This window comes from Lepidochelys olivacea (assembly GCF_965140295.1).
Source record: "Lepidochelys olivacea isolate rLepOli2 genome assembly, chromosome: 18".
NCBI classification, from domain to species: Eukaryota; Metazoa; Chordata; order Testudines; family Cheloniidae; genus Lepidochelys; species Lepidochelys olivacea.
This window is the reverse complement of record NC_140428.1, coordinates 7,791,376-7,811,336: the sequence shown is the minus strand read 5'-3', so window position 1 is coordinate 7,811,336 and position 19,961 is coordinate 7,791,376. Positions and strand designations below refer to the sequence as shown.

The 19,961-nt window shown below is 52.2% G+C and overlaps 1 protein-coding gene across 2 annotated transcripts in view; it reads right to left on the bottom strand.

The window, feature by feature from the left end:
* The window catches only part of ALPL (alkaline phosphatase, biomineralization associated), an 85,791-nt gene that overhangs the window by 28,051 nt on the left and 37,779 nt on the right, over positions 1-19,961 (bottom strand). The window contains exons 3-6 of one of the 2 annotated variants that reach the window (XM_084651471.1): positions 11,577-11,696; positions 7,955-8,070; positions 4,172-4,346; positions 3,283-3,458 (exon numbers count right to left, since the gene is read on the bottom strand). In XM_084651471.1, coding sequence (XP_084507597.1) covers positions 3,283-3,458; positions 4,172-4,346; positions 7,955-8,070; positions 11,577-11,696 — 587 coding nt within the window. The remainder of the gene's footprint in view (positions 1-3,282; positions 3,459-4,171; positions 4,347-7,954; positions 8,071-11,576; positions 11,697-19,961) is intronic. The other variant, XM_084651472.1, reaches the window with a different exon arrangement.

Below are 19,961 nucleotides of genomic sequence, written 5' to 3'. Positions count from 1 at the left end.
GCCATCTTGCTGAAAAGCCAGTGCCTTTGTGATCCTCACAGATGAGAATGCCCAAGATCAGAGGTTGTAATGAAGTTTCTAAGTTGCTTTGATGGCCCTTATGGTTACAGACCCCTGGCCCAGACACCCTTTATTTTGAAATACCCTACACCAGCACTCAAGCTCACAGAGATTTAGGCCCATATCTCTGGACACATCCAAATTATGAACCCTGCCAAGAAACAGCCCTTCTCATGTGGGATACTCCCACAGGCCTAGGTTCCAATGTTCCTTTGGGGCGGGGGGGGGGGGAATGCAAAGGTGGCCTTGCAGCCCCCTGAATAGCCCACCACCCCCTCTTAGGCTTTCAGGAGGGGACCCAGCTAGCCCACACCAGCTCTCCAGGCACAAGCATTAACATTTGCTTTATTAAGAGTCACAAAGGTGGCTGTCCAGGCCAGCCAACTGCTGGCAGATCCCCAAGAACATTCCCTTTCTTCCCACTCAGTCCCTGCCATTTTCATTGCCAAAGCCTCACACAATCACTTCACGCCTTTGCCATCAGGGAAGGAGCCATTAGCTCAGGACAAGCTGGTGGATCCCAAATGCTTACTGGGAAGCAGCAGGCACCAGCTATTTATCCCCACGGAAGCAAAGCTGGAAGCTCTGGGAAGGACGTCCTTGTTCTGCTGATGCTCCAGGACTACTTCACTAGGGCCTGATCCTGACACTCCAAGCTCATTGGGGATGGAGGCTGCCCAGCACCATGTCGAGCTGAGCTCTCAGCCAACTCCTTTCACTTGCCACAGTGCCTGATTGAGCCCAGCTTTCAATATTTGCCTCGGCTAGGTGGCTGCTGGATCCCCCCTTTTGCCACACTAACTGCCTGGCACCCCGGGCCAAGAGTCAGCCCCACCGGATGCCACCTGGCTAGCAATATTGCTGCCAGAGGAAGGCACGTTGGGTGGAGCAGAGCCAGCACACAGCTTAGGGTGGGACAGGAGAACTCTGATGGGTGAGCTCCGCCAGGATGCAGAGCAGTGTCCGCAAAGCGGGCAGTTTTCTCAGAGCCCAGATAAGCCAGTTGATCCCGGGTTATTAATCTGAAAGCCTTTAATTGTCAGTGTTCCTTGGATCACTGTGCGGGGCCTAGTCAGGCTTCCCTTTGCTCCCCTCCTGTTTCCTAAGCCATCATGGCACACTGCAGTGCGGCCAAGGGTGAGATACAAGCTCATTTGGCTAATAAGTGTACAGCTCACAGCGTTTTGAGGCAGCTTGGGAGCAACATGGGAAAAGTACCACCTAATTTCCTCACCCCAGCCCTGCCCCCCCACTCCAAACAACCCCCACAGGGAGGACACCAAAGACAGAGCAAGATGTAGATATTAACTTGGATTGTCAGGGACCAGTTTATATTCTGTTGCACTGGAATCCTGCGTCTAGGTGCTACCACAATACAAATAACTAATCACCCTCAGAGGAAGGTAATGTGGCAAGGGAGTTCTGCCCAGATTGGAATACATCCCTTTGCAGTCAGGGTCTTCTTCAGCCTGCTTTATGAAAGCCACTGAAATCTGCCTGGTCTCTTATGGCTAGTCTATCTGGCAGCTGTTTGACACGGGACTACATCAAACACACATTAGGTACCTTTCAGTTCACACCAGCAGGGTCTACATGGGCCAGTTAAAAGCACGACACTTTAGTCTGCTCTACAATTCTCCCCCCCCCAATCTCCCATATTCTGCACTGTGCTGCAGTGTAGATCAGCCCTTAGACGCCATTAGGGCCAGGAATGCTTGTTTGGAGAAGGTAAAAGACAGCCTAAACCTTCGTCCAAATCCAGCCATGGAGGATCAAGGAACTGCAAATAATTTCAGTGTTTCTTATTATTTTTGCAGAGCCTCTCCTTCGCAGGTGGAGTTGGGACTGAAGGGGCTGACCTGGGGCAAGAGCTATCAATGCATTGTAGCCCAGTCACATACAGCGCTTTCCATGCAGAGATCTCAAAGTGTTTTGCCACAGTAGGAAATGGCCATTATCCTCGTTTTAAAGGTGGGGAAACTGAGGCACAGAAAGCGGAATGGTCTTCCTCAAGGTCATCCAGCATAAGAACTTAACATAAGAATGGCCATACTTGGTCAGACCAAAGGTCCATCTAGCCCAGTATCCTGTCTGACAGTGGCCAATGCCAGACGCCCCAGAGGGAATGAACAGAAAAGGGAATCAAGTGATCCATCCCCTGTCACCCATTCCCATATATTGGCAAACAGACATGTGCACAATCTACTGCAAGCAGTGTCTCATTTGGAAGATTCACATGGGCAGAGCTTAGCGTACCACCATCTTTTCTTCCCACCAATCTGACCGGGCTACACATTTATCCCATGTTTTCATAGGCTCTGCTCTTCCCCAGGAATCATGGGCAGAAAGCAAAACATTTGTTTTGCGAAGGGTCAGGGAAGTTCCAGAACTCCTACTTCTAGAACGGACAACCGATTGGTTCCCCCCACCACGGATTTGCTCTGACATTGCACAGCTCCAAAGCACACAATGCTGACACGACTTGAGTGACAACAAGATTGAAGTGAACTCTCCAAGGTCCAAAATAAACGCAAGCCGCGCTGTACGTATACAGAGGAATGTTTTTCAGTTGCAATAGTTTACCTACCTACGGACAACAGTAATCTACAAATCCAGCTGGGAAAAGTCCAGGTACAGAACAGCAACAGTCCTTTTCCATCACTATAAAGGGCTATACCCTGCATCACCCTCATGGATAGCCCTCGACCCAGTTCAGCAAGGCAATGGCAGAGCAGGGAGCAGAGCCAAAGTTTGCTACCTGCCAGGATGGCACCCTCCATACTTCACCATGCTGTCTTTCATGACAAACACTGTTCCTAGGCCATCTCAAGCCTAGCAGAAGTATCCACATTTCTGGGTGTTGATCCCAACTGACCATCCAACCCTTCCTAATCCATCCCCCAATAATTGAGTTTTGAAACAGCCCCCCTGGGTATGAACCCACAACCTCCAGCCCTTCAGAACATACTTCTACCTCTTGTGCTAAAGGAGAAACTCCATTAACTGGAAGCAGCAGCAGGTTCTTTCCTTCCATGGGGCCCAGCCACCAACTAGGGTTGCAGAACACATTTTACGTGTGTTACAATTTCATGATCTAATCAATGCCAGCTCCCACTGATACCAGCCCTCACCATATTATACCCAGCCCCCCAAGTCATTCCTCCCCAACCCCAGGAATATACTACTATTCATCCTCCGGCTCTGCTTTTCTCCACACTATACCTCGATGTCTGGGATGTTGTCAAAGAGCTGCTGGGCGATATCTTTGCAACCCTGCTGGATGGCCTCCGGGGGCATCTCGTTATCCGAATACCAGTCCCTGTTAGCAGAGTGGGCATAGGCAGCACTGGGAGTGGCGTGGTTTACCCGTGTGGTGGTGACGATGCCCACAGACTTGCCTGCAGCAGGAGAAAAGGGGTTAACAGTGGGATAAGTGAGTGGGGAGCATGACATGCGGTTTGATGGTTAGAGATATAAAGGGCCTGATCCCCATCTCGGAGTGTAACCATGCTGCATTTACCCACGAAAGCTTATGCCCAAATTAAATCTGTTAGTCTTTAAGGTGCCACCGGACTCCCGGTTGTTCGTGCTCTATTGACACCTGCAAAGGAGAGACCACCGCACAAAGCATTCTGGGATGCTATCATGCAGTTCACCCTCTGCCAATCGTTTTCCCCTGGCTCACCTCACGTTGGAGGGACATGTTTTCTAGCCACAGCCCTAGAGGGGGCACTGTAGGATATGTCCAGAACAGACAGGAGATGGGGGATCTCACTGGGGAATGTCCCAGGTATTTCTTTTCAACGGATACATGGAAGGGGGCATTGGCCATTAGTTTAGGATGAAACTTCACATTGCTTTGGTTCAGGCGTCCTTGGCATGGCAGTTTCTGCGGTCAGGGATGTTTTTCCCCCCAACCCTTCTTTGGAAGAGGGGCACATCTGGGAAGTCCTGCTCTAAGGGACAGGAATGCCAGAAACAAAGAAATCGATGAAATGAATAAACTTGACCTGGCCATGCCCCCGTCCTGCCCACCCTCCCCTCTGGCCACTGGGCCCAGAGAGCTGGTCTGTATCACACATGACATCTTACAGCCTGCCCACTTGCTCACCTGCTCCCTTCGCCCACTTGAGAACCGATGTGACCTCGTTGCCCGCTGTGGTATTGCACTGAGCGCGGGTCACGGCTGCGCTCACGCCCACCGTCCCCTCGTTGGCCTTCACCCCACAGAGATAAGCAGTAGCTGTGCCTGCACTGTCTGGCACCTGGGCGTTGGTGTTGTAGGTCTGCAAGGATGAACGGCAGGGTTGAATGAGCAAGACCAGCGTCAGCAGCCCCCGTCACAAGGCTTTGGCCACTTGCCTTTCCTCCCCAGAACAGGCATGGAGGAAACAGAGCCCCAAGCCTCCCAACTGTACGTACCAGGGACTGGTCTGCTGATGGCCTATGGGGAAAGGAGCTGGGGTGAGTTAGGAGAAAGGCAATGAACACATACAGGCTTGGGGAGGCTGGTGTGTTCTATGCTAGGAGCTGGATTCCAGTCTCCAGGCAAAGAACAGATCACAACACTAGCTGCCTTCAGGGCAGGCTTCAAGCCCAGATTCCACAGTGAGGTCTCTGTGAGGTAAGGCACTCGGGACGGGTGTGGGAAAGAGACACTCCATGCAGCCGGCATTCAGTGGGTGTGAAAAAGGAGTGGAATCTCTCCTGTGCCTTGGCGTGGATACTGCTAACAAGAGGAGGGGCTGAGATAAGGAAAGGAGTGGGTTGCTCTGTCTAGCATTCTCCTGGGTGCTGCATTTCTTGGATGCCCTCCCATCCGTCCTCTCAGCATGTAAATTACACTGGTTTTGTGAACAAATTGGTGCAAGATTCACCACTTTGCTCCATGCACCGTGTATATAACTTGCACAATTACAGGCCACACAGCTGGCCTGGGCCCAGAGATGCTGCCACTCATGCCAGGTCTGGATTCTGCCCCATGGCAACTCAAGGGTTGCAAGGAGACTGCCCTGAACCTCCCATTCCAGAGAGATGCTCCCATTCCCAACAAGGCCGGGCAGCTCTCCTGCTCTCTGCCTTGTGATTGTCCCCCAGTTCTCACTCCCCACCCTCACCCACAGCCAACTTCGGGGCATTTAACTGTTACTTCAGACAAACCCTGACTAGCCAGGCACCCCAGCCTCCCTGTGGGCCCCAGCCAACCCTACCAAGTTGGCACCAAGACTCCCATTGCCCTTGGTGGGATGGGGCCCACCAGTGATGCCAGGAAATCGCTCCAACTGCCAACCTCTGCAGCACCAGGGCAACTTTGGGAGATGCCCATGTTCTCAACCCTTTCACCTACTAGCACTGATATGACCCCCTTGCCTTCCACCCACTGACAGCCTTCCCCCTCACCAGGAAGGGCCCAACGGTGAGTAGCAAGGGAGAGATTGCCTCAAGGGGTGTGCCTGTGCCTTCAGGCTCGACTCCCACAGCAGAAAAGGGAGCTGGCAGAGCAGGACCCCTATACCTCGTGCCATCACCCAGCTGCCCACAATCCCTGCCTTTCAGCTCCATGCATATTTTAACTCAGTCCAGAACATTTTTAACCTGGCACCAGACAGGGACACTAGGCAACACATATTTGATCCTATTCAATAAAAAAAAAAATAAATAAAAATCCCCACACCTTGCAAAAAATAAAGTTTTTCCTCCAAAGTGGGGCATCCCTCACCCCCCCCCCCCCCGCCTTGTGGCAAGTAGCTGGCTAGCCTCACCCTGCACTCCACTGCGGTGAGATGCATTATTGACACAAACATGGATTGAATCAGGGATTCAGTTCAGAGCAGGGAGGCAACAGCAGGTGTCTCAGTGCCAGACCATCCACCCATGGCCAGCTGCATGCCAGCAGATGGGCTGGGTGAAGAGCACAGCCCTGCAAATGCTGGTGCCAAGATCCTTTTTCCAACCCAAATGCCAGGGACCCATGTCCAGGGAAAAGCAGTTTGGGAGAAATGAAATGGCATTTTTAAGTTTGTTTTTAAGAGCAGCTCATCTATGCAGTGTTTTACCCTAAGAGCTGCCACTCTGCAAAAGAGACACTGGTCCCTGTGATATTAGGGACTGTGCCTTCAAGGGCTGAGCTTCCCAGACAGCCTGGGTGGAGTGCCATGAAGTTCATGTTATGCACAGATGGTTGGAACCAAACTTAGAATAAAGCAGATCTCTTGTAAACTCTGTAAGCTCTGTGCGACCACTGACCACCCCAGCCCCCTGCTCCATCAGCTCAGAGAATGGAAGCAGGCAATGGGTTGAGCAGCTCTCTTGGCTTTGCTTGGTGGAGAGCAGTTCAATTATAAGGAATCAGGGAAATAAACTCTTTGTATTCAGACTGATTTTCAAATCAGCCTAAGGGATTTGGATGCTCGAGGTCCCATCCATGACATAATTAATGCAAACTGAACACCCCAATCCTGGAGGCAGCTTTAAAATTCTCAGTTATTTTAAATCAGAGATATGTGGGTATGTGCAAATCTGAATGCAACCCTAGCTATGCTGACCCCACTATACATTCATACGCATATGCACACACCTGGCAGCCTCAGGATCAGTTTTAGAAGTCTATCTTGTGACCAGAGTGAAAATGCAGAGGGTTTTTCAGGAGTCTGCTTTCCCACAGTCTAACCTTTAAAAATTGGCCTTGACCCAGAGCCCTTTCAAATGTCAAACTTCCAAAAGGCATCAAAGTTGGCCCAGCACCTCTGTATTCTCTGCCATAAATCTTTTCCTGGTCTCTGAGAGGCCAAGACACCTGTATATATTCTGGCATTAATCCCTATGCCATTGCAATCACTTGAATTAACCCAAACAAATGGAAACTGAATTTCTTAAAGAGACACCTTCCTGGCCGAGAGGAGCTGCCCTGGGCGTGTATGTGTCAGTCAGCTGGCACAAATCTTTGCCTTTGCCAGTGGCTTATTTGCTGCTGGTTTGATTTACAGCACTTGTCAATACCTGCTGGAGAGGTGGCACTGAGGTCACTGAAATTGATTCTGCCTGGGGTGTCAACAAAGGGGCAGTCTCGTCAACAGGCCCACAAAGATATGTTAGTCTCCCAGCTTCTCCTCCCATGGGGAAGTTGGCAAAAGCCAAGGACAGAGGGGTCCCTAGCCCCTAAGAGAAGTAATTTTGAGTGGGAGGGAAGGACTGGTGGCGAATGCCCTGCAGGTGACCCAAAGCAACCAGCTCCCTGGAGAAAAGTGACAGTTCCATGGCTGTGGCAGATGCTTTATCCACAGTCACCTATTTCTGCAACCAGGCTGAAACAAACTGAGCTGCTTTCACTGAGCAACCAGGGAAATGCAGCTGAAGCCCAGAGAAGATGGGGCTCCGATACTAGGCAAGGTGTGGGGTGAGAGGAGAGGGGTGGGGAGCAGGTGCTGGAGGAAAACCTTCCCCCATACCCCAGAAGAAACACAACAACAAGTTGAAGGTGCAAGAGACAGGGACAAAACACAATCCTTGCTGCCCCTCCCCCCTGCAGTAGTGGAGCTGGGATTGTACCTCCTTGGGCACAGGCCAGCTTTTTAAAGGCCTTCAGGCATTGTTGCACTCGGCATTGCCAGGCCTAACCGACTTGGACGTTGCAAGACTGAGCACAGAAGAGGTACAGTCCTTTGAATGACTGTGATCCAGTTTTTTCTCTACCCTTCCCCCACAAGCTGAGCAGCTTCACAGTGCCCCCAACACAGACATGTCTAAATGCCCCAGCCATGAAATCCAGAGCAGGACAGATTCCTGTAGATTCTCAGCCACAGGCTTTGCCTCACCCCCGCCACTTTGTAGCTCCTGCTCCCACCCCAAACCATGCCCCAGGAATAGCCAGGCAGGCAAAAGTAACTGGGCTCACCTTGGACAAAGCCACATAAGGAAATTTATCCATTTCCAGCAGCGAGTCTTCCCCCTTCATGTTCTGCAGCTGCCCCTTGAGGATACGAGCTGCTGTGACGGTGGAGACTCCCATGCCTGCAGCAGACAGTTGGACAAAGCAAGAATGAATCACATGGAGCAGTGACCTGTGTCCAATGCTGAAGAATCACAAAGCACTGACTCTGACTTCCTTAAAAGCTATTGCAAGGCATTGCAGGGGGATCAGAAAAGCCGGTCCAACCCACTCACCAGAGGCTTCTCCACACAGCTGTCTCCAGATCAGGTACAGACTAAAACATTAGTTGCAACAATTATTCCTCTTTTTTGTCTGAGCTTGGCTCCCCTGGCCCCAAGAGGAAAACATGAGGTGACAGTATAATTAAACCATGCTCATGACACAATTAACCCTTTAACTGCTGAATTAAAATAGAACATTGCACATTGTTTATTTTGCTCTGCATCCCATTTCTATTCCCCTAAGAGAAGTCCAGGGCTAAGGACCATCGTCCCAAACCACGGCTGTTATACACAGTAAAAGCAGTCTATGCAAACCACTTCACCCTTGCCAATATAGGATTCCAGTTCATCAAAGACTTTGGGGAATTAGGTGCTTCCTCTCTTTCTGAGTGGGTTCAGACAAAAATTGACATAAGGCCCTTCCCTCAATGTGAGGAAGCACAGAAGATGGGCACCAGTTTTCTCCAGTGGCCATCTCAGCTTAAAGCAGTCCCTGGAAATCTCCACATTGGGAGATCTTCTCAGAGAACCAGTCAGATAGGACTAAGGAGAGCAAGGGAGCTGCTCTCATCTAACTGTTCTGGTAGGCAAGGGGCCCTATTCCTGGTCTAGGGGACAAGGCACTGGATTAGGAATCAGGCACACGGGATTCTATTCCTGGCTCTGCTGTTGACCTGTTCTGGAACCTTGGCACTGCGGAGTAGAGAGCCTCCAAGACCACACCACAGACTAGGGCTTGTGCTATGGCGATAAAAATAGCTGTGTAGATCTACCCCCTCCTTCGACGTCAGAGCATGAGCTCCACCCAAGCCACAATGTCTACACAGCTATTTCTAATCCAGTAGCACAAGCACAAGCCTGTTGACCCAGGCTCAGGGGCAGGCTGTGTAGACAGACCCTTTTGTGTCTGTTTGCCCTCCCCATCTATTATCTGCAATGGGTGCTCTTGTAATATACACTCTGTTCCTGCATTCACCTTCATTCTTTTGGTAGCTCAGGGACATTTTTATACCTGGTATTTCTTTAATAACTATAAGCTCTGAATCTGCAAGTTGCACCACGGATGCCCACTAACTTCCATGATGCTCAGAGATGGAGCCAGTGAAGGCCTGGGACCTAGCACACTATAGTGACTTATGGTAACATTTTCAAAAGCGTCTACTTAACATGGAAGGCTAAGTCTCACAAAGTCAATAGTCCACATTTCTAAGAGCCCAAGATCACTTCTGAAAATGGGACTTAGGTGCTTTTGAAAATTTTCCCCTTGACTGTGCAATTATGGAACAGACGTGACATTTTGATTTTTCTTTCTTGTTTTGTTTATTAGAAAAAGGCTATTTATGCTGAGTAGGGGCATTAAATTGTCAAAATGTCAGAGATTAAAAATGGCCTTTTAAAAAAAAAATTTTTCAAATAACCACTTTGTTTCTCTCTCTACATTTTTTCTCAAAACAGAAAAGTCAGGTTTTCCATTAAAAAGTATATTATTTTGCTTCATTTCTGGCAGAATACACGTTACCAGTTTCCAACCACACAACCATTTGCACGGCAATTACTGGTGTGCGTGCAATGTTTGTGAAAGGCTAGGACACAGTCTTGAAGTTCAATGATCCCTCGCACCAACTTAAGCCAGTCAAAAAGCTCAGACAAGCAACATACCCAACCTAGGGGATGAGGGCAGAGAACCCGGAGAGCTTTAAAAACCGGCTCATCAGGACAGATGTGCCGAGGGGCACTTGACCAGGTGTGTGCCGGACCAATAGCACTTGTGCACACAGCACAAACGGCCCATGTTTTAGAAGTCCTACCCCAGGAGTCAGGCTCCAGAGCACATGTTCTGAGAGGTGCTCAGGATGGATATGTGACCAGATGCTACTCATGGTGCAAGATCAGCAAGAGCGACCGGTGAACCTTCAAAGGGTTTATTCAGAGAATCATCCCCCTGTGTTGCTTTCACTCCTTCTGTTCTCTCCCTCTACCCCCAACGCCAGCCTGCAAAGCATTCCTGGCTTTCAGAAGCTGGCTTTGTTGAGCATCTGCCCCTGCTCCAAGGGTCTTTGCTTCGTTTGCTTATCCTCTTGTTTGAGGTTGGGTGAAGTGGTGAAAAATTGCTGCTTGATAACTAGAGCCTCTCGGAACAGATGTCTGCAGCTCACAGTGGGGAGGGGCGCGTGGGGGTGAGGAGTGAGAGAGACCTAATCCCAAGAGTCCCAGGAATCAGAGCACAGCCCAGGATTACCAACAACCCCATATGTTTTACACCAAGACCCCAGAAGAATGTCCCAAGCATGGGTCTAAATGGAATCAGCTGTCCCTGGGACATGGCATGCTGGCACTGGGTCCTTCTGAACCAGGCTTTCCCGGGCTGTCTAACCACACAGCAGCTACTTGAAAGGTTAGATAAACTTGGCATCCCAGCCCTGCTGTTGGTGGACCTAGTGGTTCCCAGCATCTCTGGGATCAACCTCTCCTCTCCACCTTCAGCCTGCATCGTGACTCATAGAATCATAGATCAGGGTTGGAAGAGACCTCAGGAGGTCATCTAGTCCAACCCCCTGCTCAAAGCAGGACCAACTCGGACACAGCCTGGGTCACTGAACTCCAGCGGGGAGGGGCAGGGAAAAGCGTCCATGTGATGCCTGGGAAAGGGGATATTTGGGAAACGCAGCTCTCTAAAGCTGGCAGGAAGGGGGTCAGGTCAGCCAATGGGAGCTTACTCTGATGACATAATGCCTCCCACTGGCGGCGAATATTTGATCGTGTGATGTCACAGCAAGTGCAACATCAGCACAGTTATCGCTGTGCCGCACTCCACAGCCACTCACAGCTGGGCTGCAAGCACAGGCCCCTGCGACTGAGCCACACGGTGCGCGTCTAGGGTCTATGACACACAGCTCAGTGGTCCTTCCCTAGGCCAGGTGAGGCAGGAGGGGGAGCTGCCATCTCCAGCCTCCTTACTCCAGCCCGGTAGAGGACACACTACTGCTCCTCCTCCATGCCACCGACACGGTTACCACTAGGGAGCCAGAGTTAGCCACAGTGGGTAATGTTGGGGAGAGAGGCCCAAACCCTCCGAGGTGTTTAACTCCCATTGTGGGCCAGCGCAGTCCCAACCAGTGGAGTTCCCAAGTGGAGGACTCTGGCAGAATCCACTGAGATTTATGAATCACCAACCAGGGGAATTACAGGAAATTCCAAGAAAGTTTGATGGCAAGATCACTGCCTGCCCCCCCCCCCCACACACACACTCCCCACCCACCCACAATTTCCAGAACTGACCCAACCCCTCTTCCTGAGACACTAGGGTTGACACAGGCCACTCCCGCCCCATGTGCGCTGCTTAGGCAGCGGATGAAAGCACTCACCATCTCCAAGAAATAAGATGATGTTCTTGGCCACATTGGTGTTGAGCTGCTGCAGCTTCAGGGCAATTTTCAGTGTCTGCTGAGCCTGATTCCTCCAGTACTGTGGATTCTTCTCCTTCTCTGAAAGCAGAGCCACGGCAGGGTGAGAGCACAGCAGCCAGAGAGAAGGGCCAGGTCTACACTGCAGAGTTAGGTCAACTCAAACATCGCTCCAGGTGTGAAAAATCCACCCCTCAGAGCAGACCTAACTCCCAGTGCACACAGCTGGACACAGAAGCCTTCCATTGGAGAGATGCACTAACTACAGCAATGGGAGAGCCCCTCCGCCCCAGAGGTGACAGCCAGGGGAGAAAGAGGGTGGACCGCTTGGCTGGGATTCTAGAGGGGGGACTACATGGGCGATAGCCCTGAGCCATGACACTCAGAACCTCTGGGATTTAAACACACCACACACAACCACATATCCTCATGTGCCCCAAATTAGTGGGCACTTTTGAAAGTTTGACCAAAGTAATTTGCCCCATAGTCACACAGCAAATCAGGCAGAGCCAGAAACAAAAACACACACACACACAGAGTTACTTGTTTCTTGTAACTGTTGTTCCTGGAGAGGTGTTGCTCACATCCATTCCAATTAGGACTGTGCATGCGGGGCGCACACACGTCGGAAAGTTTGTCCCCTGGCAGCACCTGTCGGGTCAGCTGTGGAGCCCCCTGGCGTGGTGCCTTCAAGGCACTCAATATGTGACCCTGCCAACCCCGCGCCTCCTCAGTCCCTCCTTGCCGGCTGCTCCGACAGAGGGGAAGATGGGCGGGGATGAGCAGTGGATGTGAGCAACGCATCTCGAAGAACAATCGTTAGGAGAGGCAAGTAACCGTTTTTTCTTTGAATGATTGCTCGTATTGATTCCCAAGCCTCACCCAGGTGTTAAGGAAACGCTGATTGCGGCAAAAGCCGCGTCGTCCCTGGTGAGCTGAGTGATGGCCTAGCGAGAGGTGAAGGTATGTACCGAGGACCAAGTTGCTGCCCTGCGGATTTCTTGGATTGGAACCTGGGCCAGGAACACGGCCGATGAGGCCTGGGCCCTAGTGGAGTGTGCCATGAGAGCTGGGGTTGGCACTTTGGCCAGTTCTTAGCACATGCGGATGCAGGACATGATCCAGGAGGATATTCTTTGAGATTAGACCGGGAAGCCTTTCATCTGGTCCGCCATGAATAGCTGGGTCGATTTTCTGAAGGTCTTAGTGCGCTTAATGTAGAAAGCTAGTGCTCACTGAACATCAAGGGAGCGTAGCCATTGCTGTTGGGTACTGGCATAAGGGTAAAAGGAAAATGTCCTGGCTGGTGTGGAAGTGAGACATCACGTTGGGGAGAAAGGCCGGGTGTAGCCTGAGTTGCACCTTAGCCTTGTGGAAAGCTGTGTAAGGCAGTTCTGAGGTGAGGGCCTTTAGCTCAGACACCCTCTCACAGATGTAATGGCCACCAGGAAAGCTGCCTTCCAAGACAGATACAGGAGGGAGCAAGTCACCAATGGTTCGAATGGGCCCCCCACATGAGCCATGAAAGGACCAGGTTAAGGTCCACGCAGGGACAGGCTGCCGAATCTGAGCATGCAGGCGGTGCAAATCTTTGAGGAAGCAACCAACCATAGGGTTGGCAAAGACGGAGTGATCCGACACACTCAGGTGGAAGGCCGAGATAACAGCAAGGCGCACCTTTACGTACCCAGCAGTCTGAGGTTATTTGGGACCAGGCATGGTAGAGGTAGGACAAACTATTCAAAAAGGGCGGGGAAGGATCCAGGGAGGAGTCTGGTGCGTTGTCCTCGGGCGTCTCTTCAACAGGCCTGCTTGGAACCCGATGATGGTTTGGTTGGGTCCTGGCCTTGTTTGGAAGGGGGATTGGAAGGCTTCCTTCTGCTGTTCCTGCCCCTCAGTCTGTAGAAGCCCTCCCTCAGCTGAGGAGGGTAGGAGGGCTGCTGCTGCTGGGGCTGGGCCTGGAAGGGTTTCTGTTGGGTTGCTGGGGTGTGCATACCCAAGGATTTCATAGTCACCCTTGAGTCCTTTAGGCTGTGCAGCCGAGAGGCAGTCTGCTACGCGAACAGGCCTGCCCCTCGGTGGAAGGCCCGAGGCTTGCAACCAAGAGGTGCACCTCATGGCAATACCCGAGGACAAGGTGTGCACTGCTGAGTCTGCAGTGTCCAGTGAGGCCTGTAAAGAGGCCTGTGCCACCACCCTGCCTTCCTCTACTATACCCCCAAACTCCTCCCTGGACTCAGATGGCACAAGCTCCTTGAGCATCAAGTTCCAGGAGTTGAAGTTACAGCAGCTCAGAATTGCGAGCTGGCTGGCAATCCTGAGCGGACATCCCCCCATGGAGTACACTTTACGGCCAAACGAGTCTAGGCGCTTGGCCTCCGGCACCTGCTGCCCCTGCCTCTCTCTCATTTACAGTCGCAGCCACCAATGAACTGGGCTGTGGGTGCGCAAAAGAGATATTCGTACCCCTTTGAGGGCACGAAGTACTTCCTCTCAGCACCCTTGGCTATGGGAGGGATGGAGGCTGACAGTCTTGGAATTGGTCTGTATGGTCTTGATGAGGGGCAGAGCCACCCTCAAAGGACCTTCTGGGGCCAGAATGTCAACCACAGGGTCCTCTAACTCCACCACCTCCTCGGTGTGCAGACCCATGTTGCACGCTGCTCTACGCAGGAGGTCCTGGTGGGCACGGCTATCTAGAGGAGGCAGTCCAGAGACAGAAGTGCCTGCAATGGCTTTGTCCGAGGAGGACAAAGAGGCCATTGGGGGAAACCAGGCCCTCTCATCCTTCCTGCTCATCAGGAGCCTGACTATCTGCTTTGCTGGTCACCCCCGGCTCAGGAACCGGAGTTGGAGCTGATTCTGAGAGGAGGTGGGGGCACTGTGTCTCCCCAGCACCCCTAGGGGTGGGCTGACTGGCTGAGGCCTACGGCCCCCTCGGTTCAGAGGTGGCCGATTGGGAGCCTTTAGACTGGGTGCCCTGGGCTGGTGATATGCCCATGGGGTCCAGAACGGCCACTGCGCTGGTCCCTGCCACTGTGCAGGCCATGGCCCTGGCCCCACCTCAGAGCGTCCATAGCCTGACCAGTGCCGGTCCTGCTCCGAGTACCTAGACCCTGCCTCCAAGTTTGAGGACCAGGATCACGAGGGCCAGGGTGGTGCTGAGCGGAGCTGAGCTGGCAACCGGTGCTGCGAGGCTGGGGAGCAGTGCGTGACCTGGAGCTACACAGGGTCATCGAGCGGCGCCGGATTGGTGCCGTGTCCAGGACCTGCTCCGCAAAGGATCAGCATTGAGAGCGCTGGCATGACCTGGAGTGGCGCCGTGAGTTTGACCTGGCTGTCGGCACCACTGTTCATTGCTTCTTTGCCTTGAGATGGTGCCGTGGTACCAGAGGCTTGATGTGAATCCTAGGCAACCTTGGCGCTGTCATGGTGATGAGGCCCCTTGTGGCCAGAAAGGTGTCCCGAGTGGATGGTAGCTGTACCTCCTCAATGATGAGGGCTGGGGAGTCCAACAGCACCAGACTCGACAATCCCCCTTGCAGGGCCAAAGTCAATGGTACCGTCTCTGCAGGCTTTGGCGCTGGGTGCTCCTCTCGAGGACGTGCCCCATTGGCTAGCTCCAGAGGGGTGGGTCTGTGGGACGGAGAGCTGCTCTTTCTTTGCTTTGGGTGCTGCTTCTGCGCCAGGGAGTGGGAGCGGTGCCGGGTTGATCCTGCCGGTTTCAGCACCAGGGAGCAGCGGTGCTGCAGGTCTCTGCCAGAGTCCGTCCACTGTGCCACTTCCACCACGGCGCTACACACCGAAGAACTCTCTGCCAGATCCTGCCACACGGAAGGAAGTTAAGGTCTAAGTAGGTCTTCACCATAAGGAGCTGCTTAAGGTGAAAGTCTTGCTCCTCTTTGGTTCTAGGGCAAAACCCTTGCGAATCCCATACCTATTGGCTTGGTGAGCCTCCCCCAGGCACTTGAGACAAGTGTTGTGAGGGTTGCCCGTTGACATGGGCTTGGAGCAGGACTTGAACCCCTGGGACTTGGGATGAAAGCTCTCCCAAGAGAAACCAATCAGGATGGAGGGTAAACCTCCCATCCCAACTGCTACTACAATAAGCTAAATAAAAGATACAAGAAAAACAAGAGCTAGGGAAACGTGGAGAACTTGCTGAGCAAGAAGCCACAGTTCCAACAACTGTCACAGGTGGTAGAATCATATCATAGAATATCAGGGTTGGAAGGGACCTCAGGAGGTCATCTAGTCCAACCCCCTGCTCAATAAGAAGGAACTGAGGTGGCACTGTGTAGGCAGAGTCATATTGAGCGCCATGAAGGTGCCACACCAGGAGGCTCCACAGCCGACCCGACTGGTGCGACTAGGGGGGAAAAGAAAAAACAAACACCTTTCTAATGACTGTGCACACGGCTCGCACACATCTAATTGGAATCGACACGAGCAATCATTCAAAGAAGAACCTAGAGGTCCTGACTGCCAGTCCCCAGCTGTCACCACAGTGCTCCATCCTTTAGCAGAAGGAACCAAGCCCCAAAAAGCAGCAACAAGAGCCTGCCTCCACAGGCCTGGATCTAGACATGAGAAGAAACGAGCACTCTCTGCATGTCTTTAAGGAAGCCAGCAGCATCTGCCTGCACAGTCTTCTCCTTGCCATACTAACTTATGAAATCAGCCACCCTTCAGGGAGGTCACCCGGGGAGTGGCCATTTTCCAGGGTTTTGTGGCATTGTGCATGGGACTAGGAGAGGTTTCTAGCCTGTGGAATGAAGCTCAGAAGAGGAATCTTGGATCAAGTCCCAGCTTCTTGTGCCTGAGCTGACTCAGTCCTGGGGACTGTGTCCCAAGGATGGATTGCTCTTTGATCTCTGACCGAAGAACAGAGACAGAGACCCTAAGGGAGGGTCTGCAGGAGCATTTGCTCTTTCCACAGCACTATGAAGGAAGCATCCAGCACTACGGGGTCCCAAATAACGGTATTCGTTAATTCATTATTGCCAGTTCTGGGTTGCAGGTGTTTTCTTAAAGCCCCAGCTGCTGGAATCCTGGTACTGCAAGAGAATCTTGGCTTTTGGTTGTTTTTTTTTTTTTTAAAAGCAAATTTCTAGCCCTCCTAGTTGCATGGAAAAGTCTGAACATGAAGCAAATGTGACCTGAAAGCAGGGCGGGAGGGAGAGGGGGGAAGCAAAGTAGGACCCCCCTCCCCTCCAATATTTTTTAAATCTCGTAAGCTTTAAGCCAATCCTATGATTTTCACAGGGCCAGACTCAAGCTTTTGAATGTTTGGCATCAGTAGTACAACTCGCCTAGCTACACACATCCAGCCGCTCTGGCTGGTTTCTGGCAGCTCCTAAAACACAAACACAGCGGGCACCACAAGAGGGCTAGCAAACTATTTAAAAGGGCTACAATCTTATTCCTAGGCACTACAGATTCATTCGCACCTGGGCCAGAAAGATCACCATGGTGGGGGCTGGAAGGCAGCCACAATACAGAGAATCCCTGGGTGAAGTGGGGACCACACGACTCCAACACTTAGGTGGCAAGGGAGGAGTCCAGCAAGAAGAGCTGGTTGGTGCTACACAGCCCAGCAGTGGTTTCCCAGCCTCCTCCGACCTGGTCCCTTCGCCTGCCCATTGTTCTCTACGTCAAGTCTGGAAGGAGTTAATGCCGCCGGCTCTGTATGTTTCACCACAAAAGAAAAATATAAATCAAGAAGTACAAGCCGGGCTATAGGGCAAAGACTTGGCTGGCAGAGCCAGGGAGGCCAGGGCTGCTTTGGTGTGGCCAGTCACCTGACAAACTCTGGGAATTACCACTCTATAAACCTCATCGCTTTTGGGCGCACTGAGCATCTGTCAACTTGTCACAAACAAAATGAAGGAGGATCCAAAATGGATCTGTCTGTGCAGTTCCTAGCTCAAAACTGGAGTGTGGGGTATGAATTGCTTCCAATTTTTCTGGCTGGGGCTAGAAATCCCTGTTCAATCCTGAATTCAAAAGGGTAGATAAAGCCAAGGGCTTTCAAAGCTGCCAGAAAACACAAGTTCAGTGGGACCATTAGAAGGCTCACCAATTATTTAACACAGTGGTTCTCAACCTTTTTTCATTTGCAGACCCCTAAAAAATTTTGAATTGAGGAGAGGACCTCTTTGGAAATGGATTATCTGTAACTATAGCTGATTTCTGTTCAGTTAGTTTTCGATTTAAGTCTTTCGTGGACCCCTTAGACATAGTCCATGGGCCACAGGTTGAGGTATCTGCACACTGCTCCCGCCCCAAGTGCCAACTCCGCAGCTCTCATTGGCCAGGAACTGCAGCCAATGGGAGCTGTGCCTGTAGGCAGTGGCGTGCGGACACCTCCTGCGCCCCCAACCTAGGAGCCGCTGCTGCCAGAGGGGTGTTCTGGTCGCTTTCGGGAACCACCTGAGGTAAGCACTGACCCCCTGGCCCTCTCCTGCACCCCAACCCCCTGCCCCAGTCTAGAGCCCACACCCTTTCCCAGAGCCTGCACCCCTCACCCCCTCCTGCACCCCAACTCCCCCCCACAGCCCGCACCCCCCTTTGGGTTTGCGCGATTAGACCACTGGCAACCCTACTGGGTGAGCGTGTGAAAGCCCTGGGCGTGCTGGAAGAGTGCGTCCAGGAGCACAGATGGCAGCTCTCTGGGCACCAGCCAGTGCGGGCGCAGCACCATCCAAAAGTCAAGTGGGCCACGGGCGAAGCTTGTGCGGGGCCTCATTGACTATTCTGCCCTGGGGCCTGGAACTGCTGTCAGCAGGCCTGGTCACCCTCCCAATGTGGGTGAGTGGACAGCCCTAGCTGGCTTGGACCATCAGCTCCCGGCCAGAGAGGAGCTCAACCCACAGGATTTCAATCCAGATCTCCCACACGCCAAAGATCATGGAGTGTTTGGATCTGGTTTCTTTGTTGGTATCCCTAGCTAACAGTAGAGCTCTTTGCTGACATGGGGTTGCCTCTGCTTTTAATTCACTGATGTGGGCCCCTTGCGGATCAGAGGGCAGCACCCTTTGTAGTGCGACCCCTTAGCACACAGGGCAGGCAATACCACCCCCACTCCTCATGTTGGGCTCCACCCCATGCTAGGGGTGCTGCTGGGGTTGCGGCAGCCCTCCCAGATTGAAGGAACAATGGCAACCAAATGCTTTACAGTTTTGTTCAATGGCTTCCACTATAAAAATTGTTCCTGCACTCTCGCCCAGGAACAGCGAGGACTCTTCCCCACTTCTCTAGCCTGCATTCTCCTTTTACAAGCCCCGATCCAGTAGAGCTGCTCTTGCAGGCAGCACTTTCCAATTAGTCGCTGCCATTGATTTATGCCGGCCTCTCCCAGGCCAGGATCCAATCCCAGAGCCATGAAATGGCCCTGAACCCCGAAGCACTGGGGCCTGAATTCTCACATATGCTGCTGGCAGCGGCTCTGCTGAGCCAGGACTGTGACCCTCTGCCCCGACTCAGCATCAGACAAAAATACCCTGGGATGTGAATTCAGATGCAATTACAGAAGAGTCCTTTCTGAATATCATTATCCAGGTGGTCTCCCTGTATTCTTCAGGGCCCTCTCTTCCTGGCGGGCAAAGGGGGTTTATTCCTTTGCTGGTTTTACCCTTTTCTGGGTCTCTTCTTTATGTGCTGCTCAGCCTTTTACACCCTTCACGCTTAGCGGCGCCCTCGAGGAGCATGGTGAAGATGCCCCCCGCAAGGAACAATGTCCCAGTGGTTAGGGTGTACCACTGGGCTCCAGAAAACCTATTTCCATTCCCTTCTCTTTCACAGACTTCCTGTGCAAGCTGCTTAGGGTGTATCTATGCTGCAAGACAGAGATGGGGCTGCAAGTCTCAGAGCCAGAGTCTGCAAGCCAGCCCCTGTGCAAGGGCGCTAAAACCAGTGTGGACATCAGAGAAGCAGACTAAGCAACTGCTTAGAGCCCTGAGCAGCTCAAGGGGGCCCCTATTCACTTATAAGAATTTGCCTGCTTTAATATTGGGGTGGGAGGGTAAAATATTCCTGCTTAAGGCCCCCAGTGGGCTAGCACTGGCTCTGGTGGACATTCCTACTTGGGCTCTGAAACGCTGAGAATGGAGTGGGTCTCAGCCCATTTGGGAATGTCTGTATTGCTACATGTCGCATGGGCTGGGGGCTATATACCTGGGCTCAGAGTCTTCCTGCTGCAGGTCTGCCCCCCACCCCCCAAAGTGTAGACAAACCCCTTAGCCTCAATGTGCCTTAGTTACCTTTCTGTCCAAGGGGTGATGGCCCTGCCCTGCCCCCTGGGAGTCTCCATTACAGAGGTAAGGTATAGACCACCAGACCAGGAGG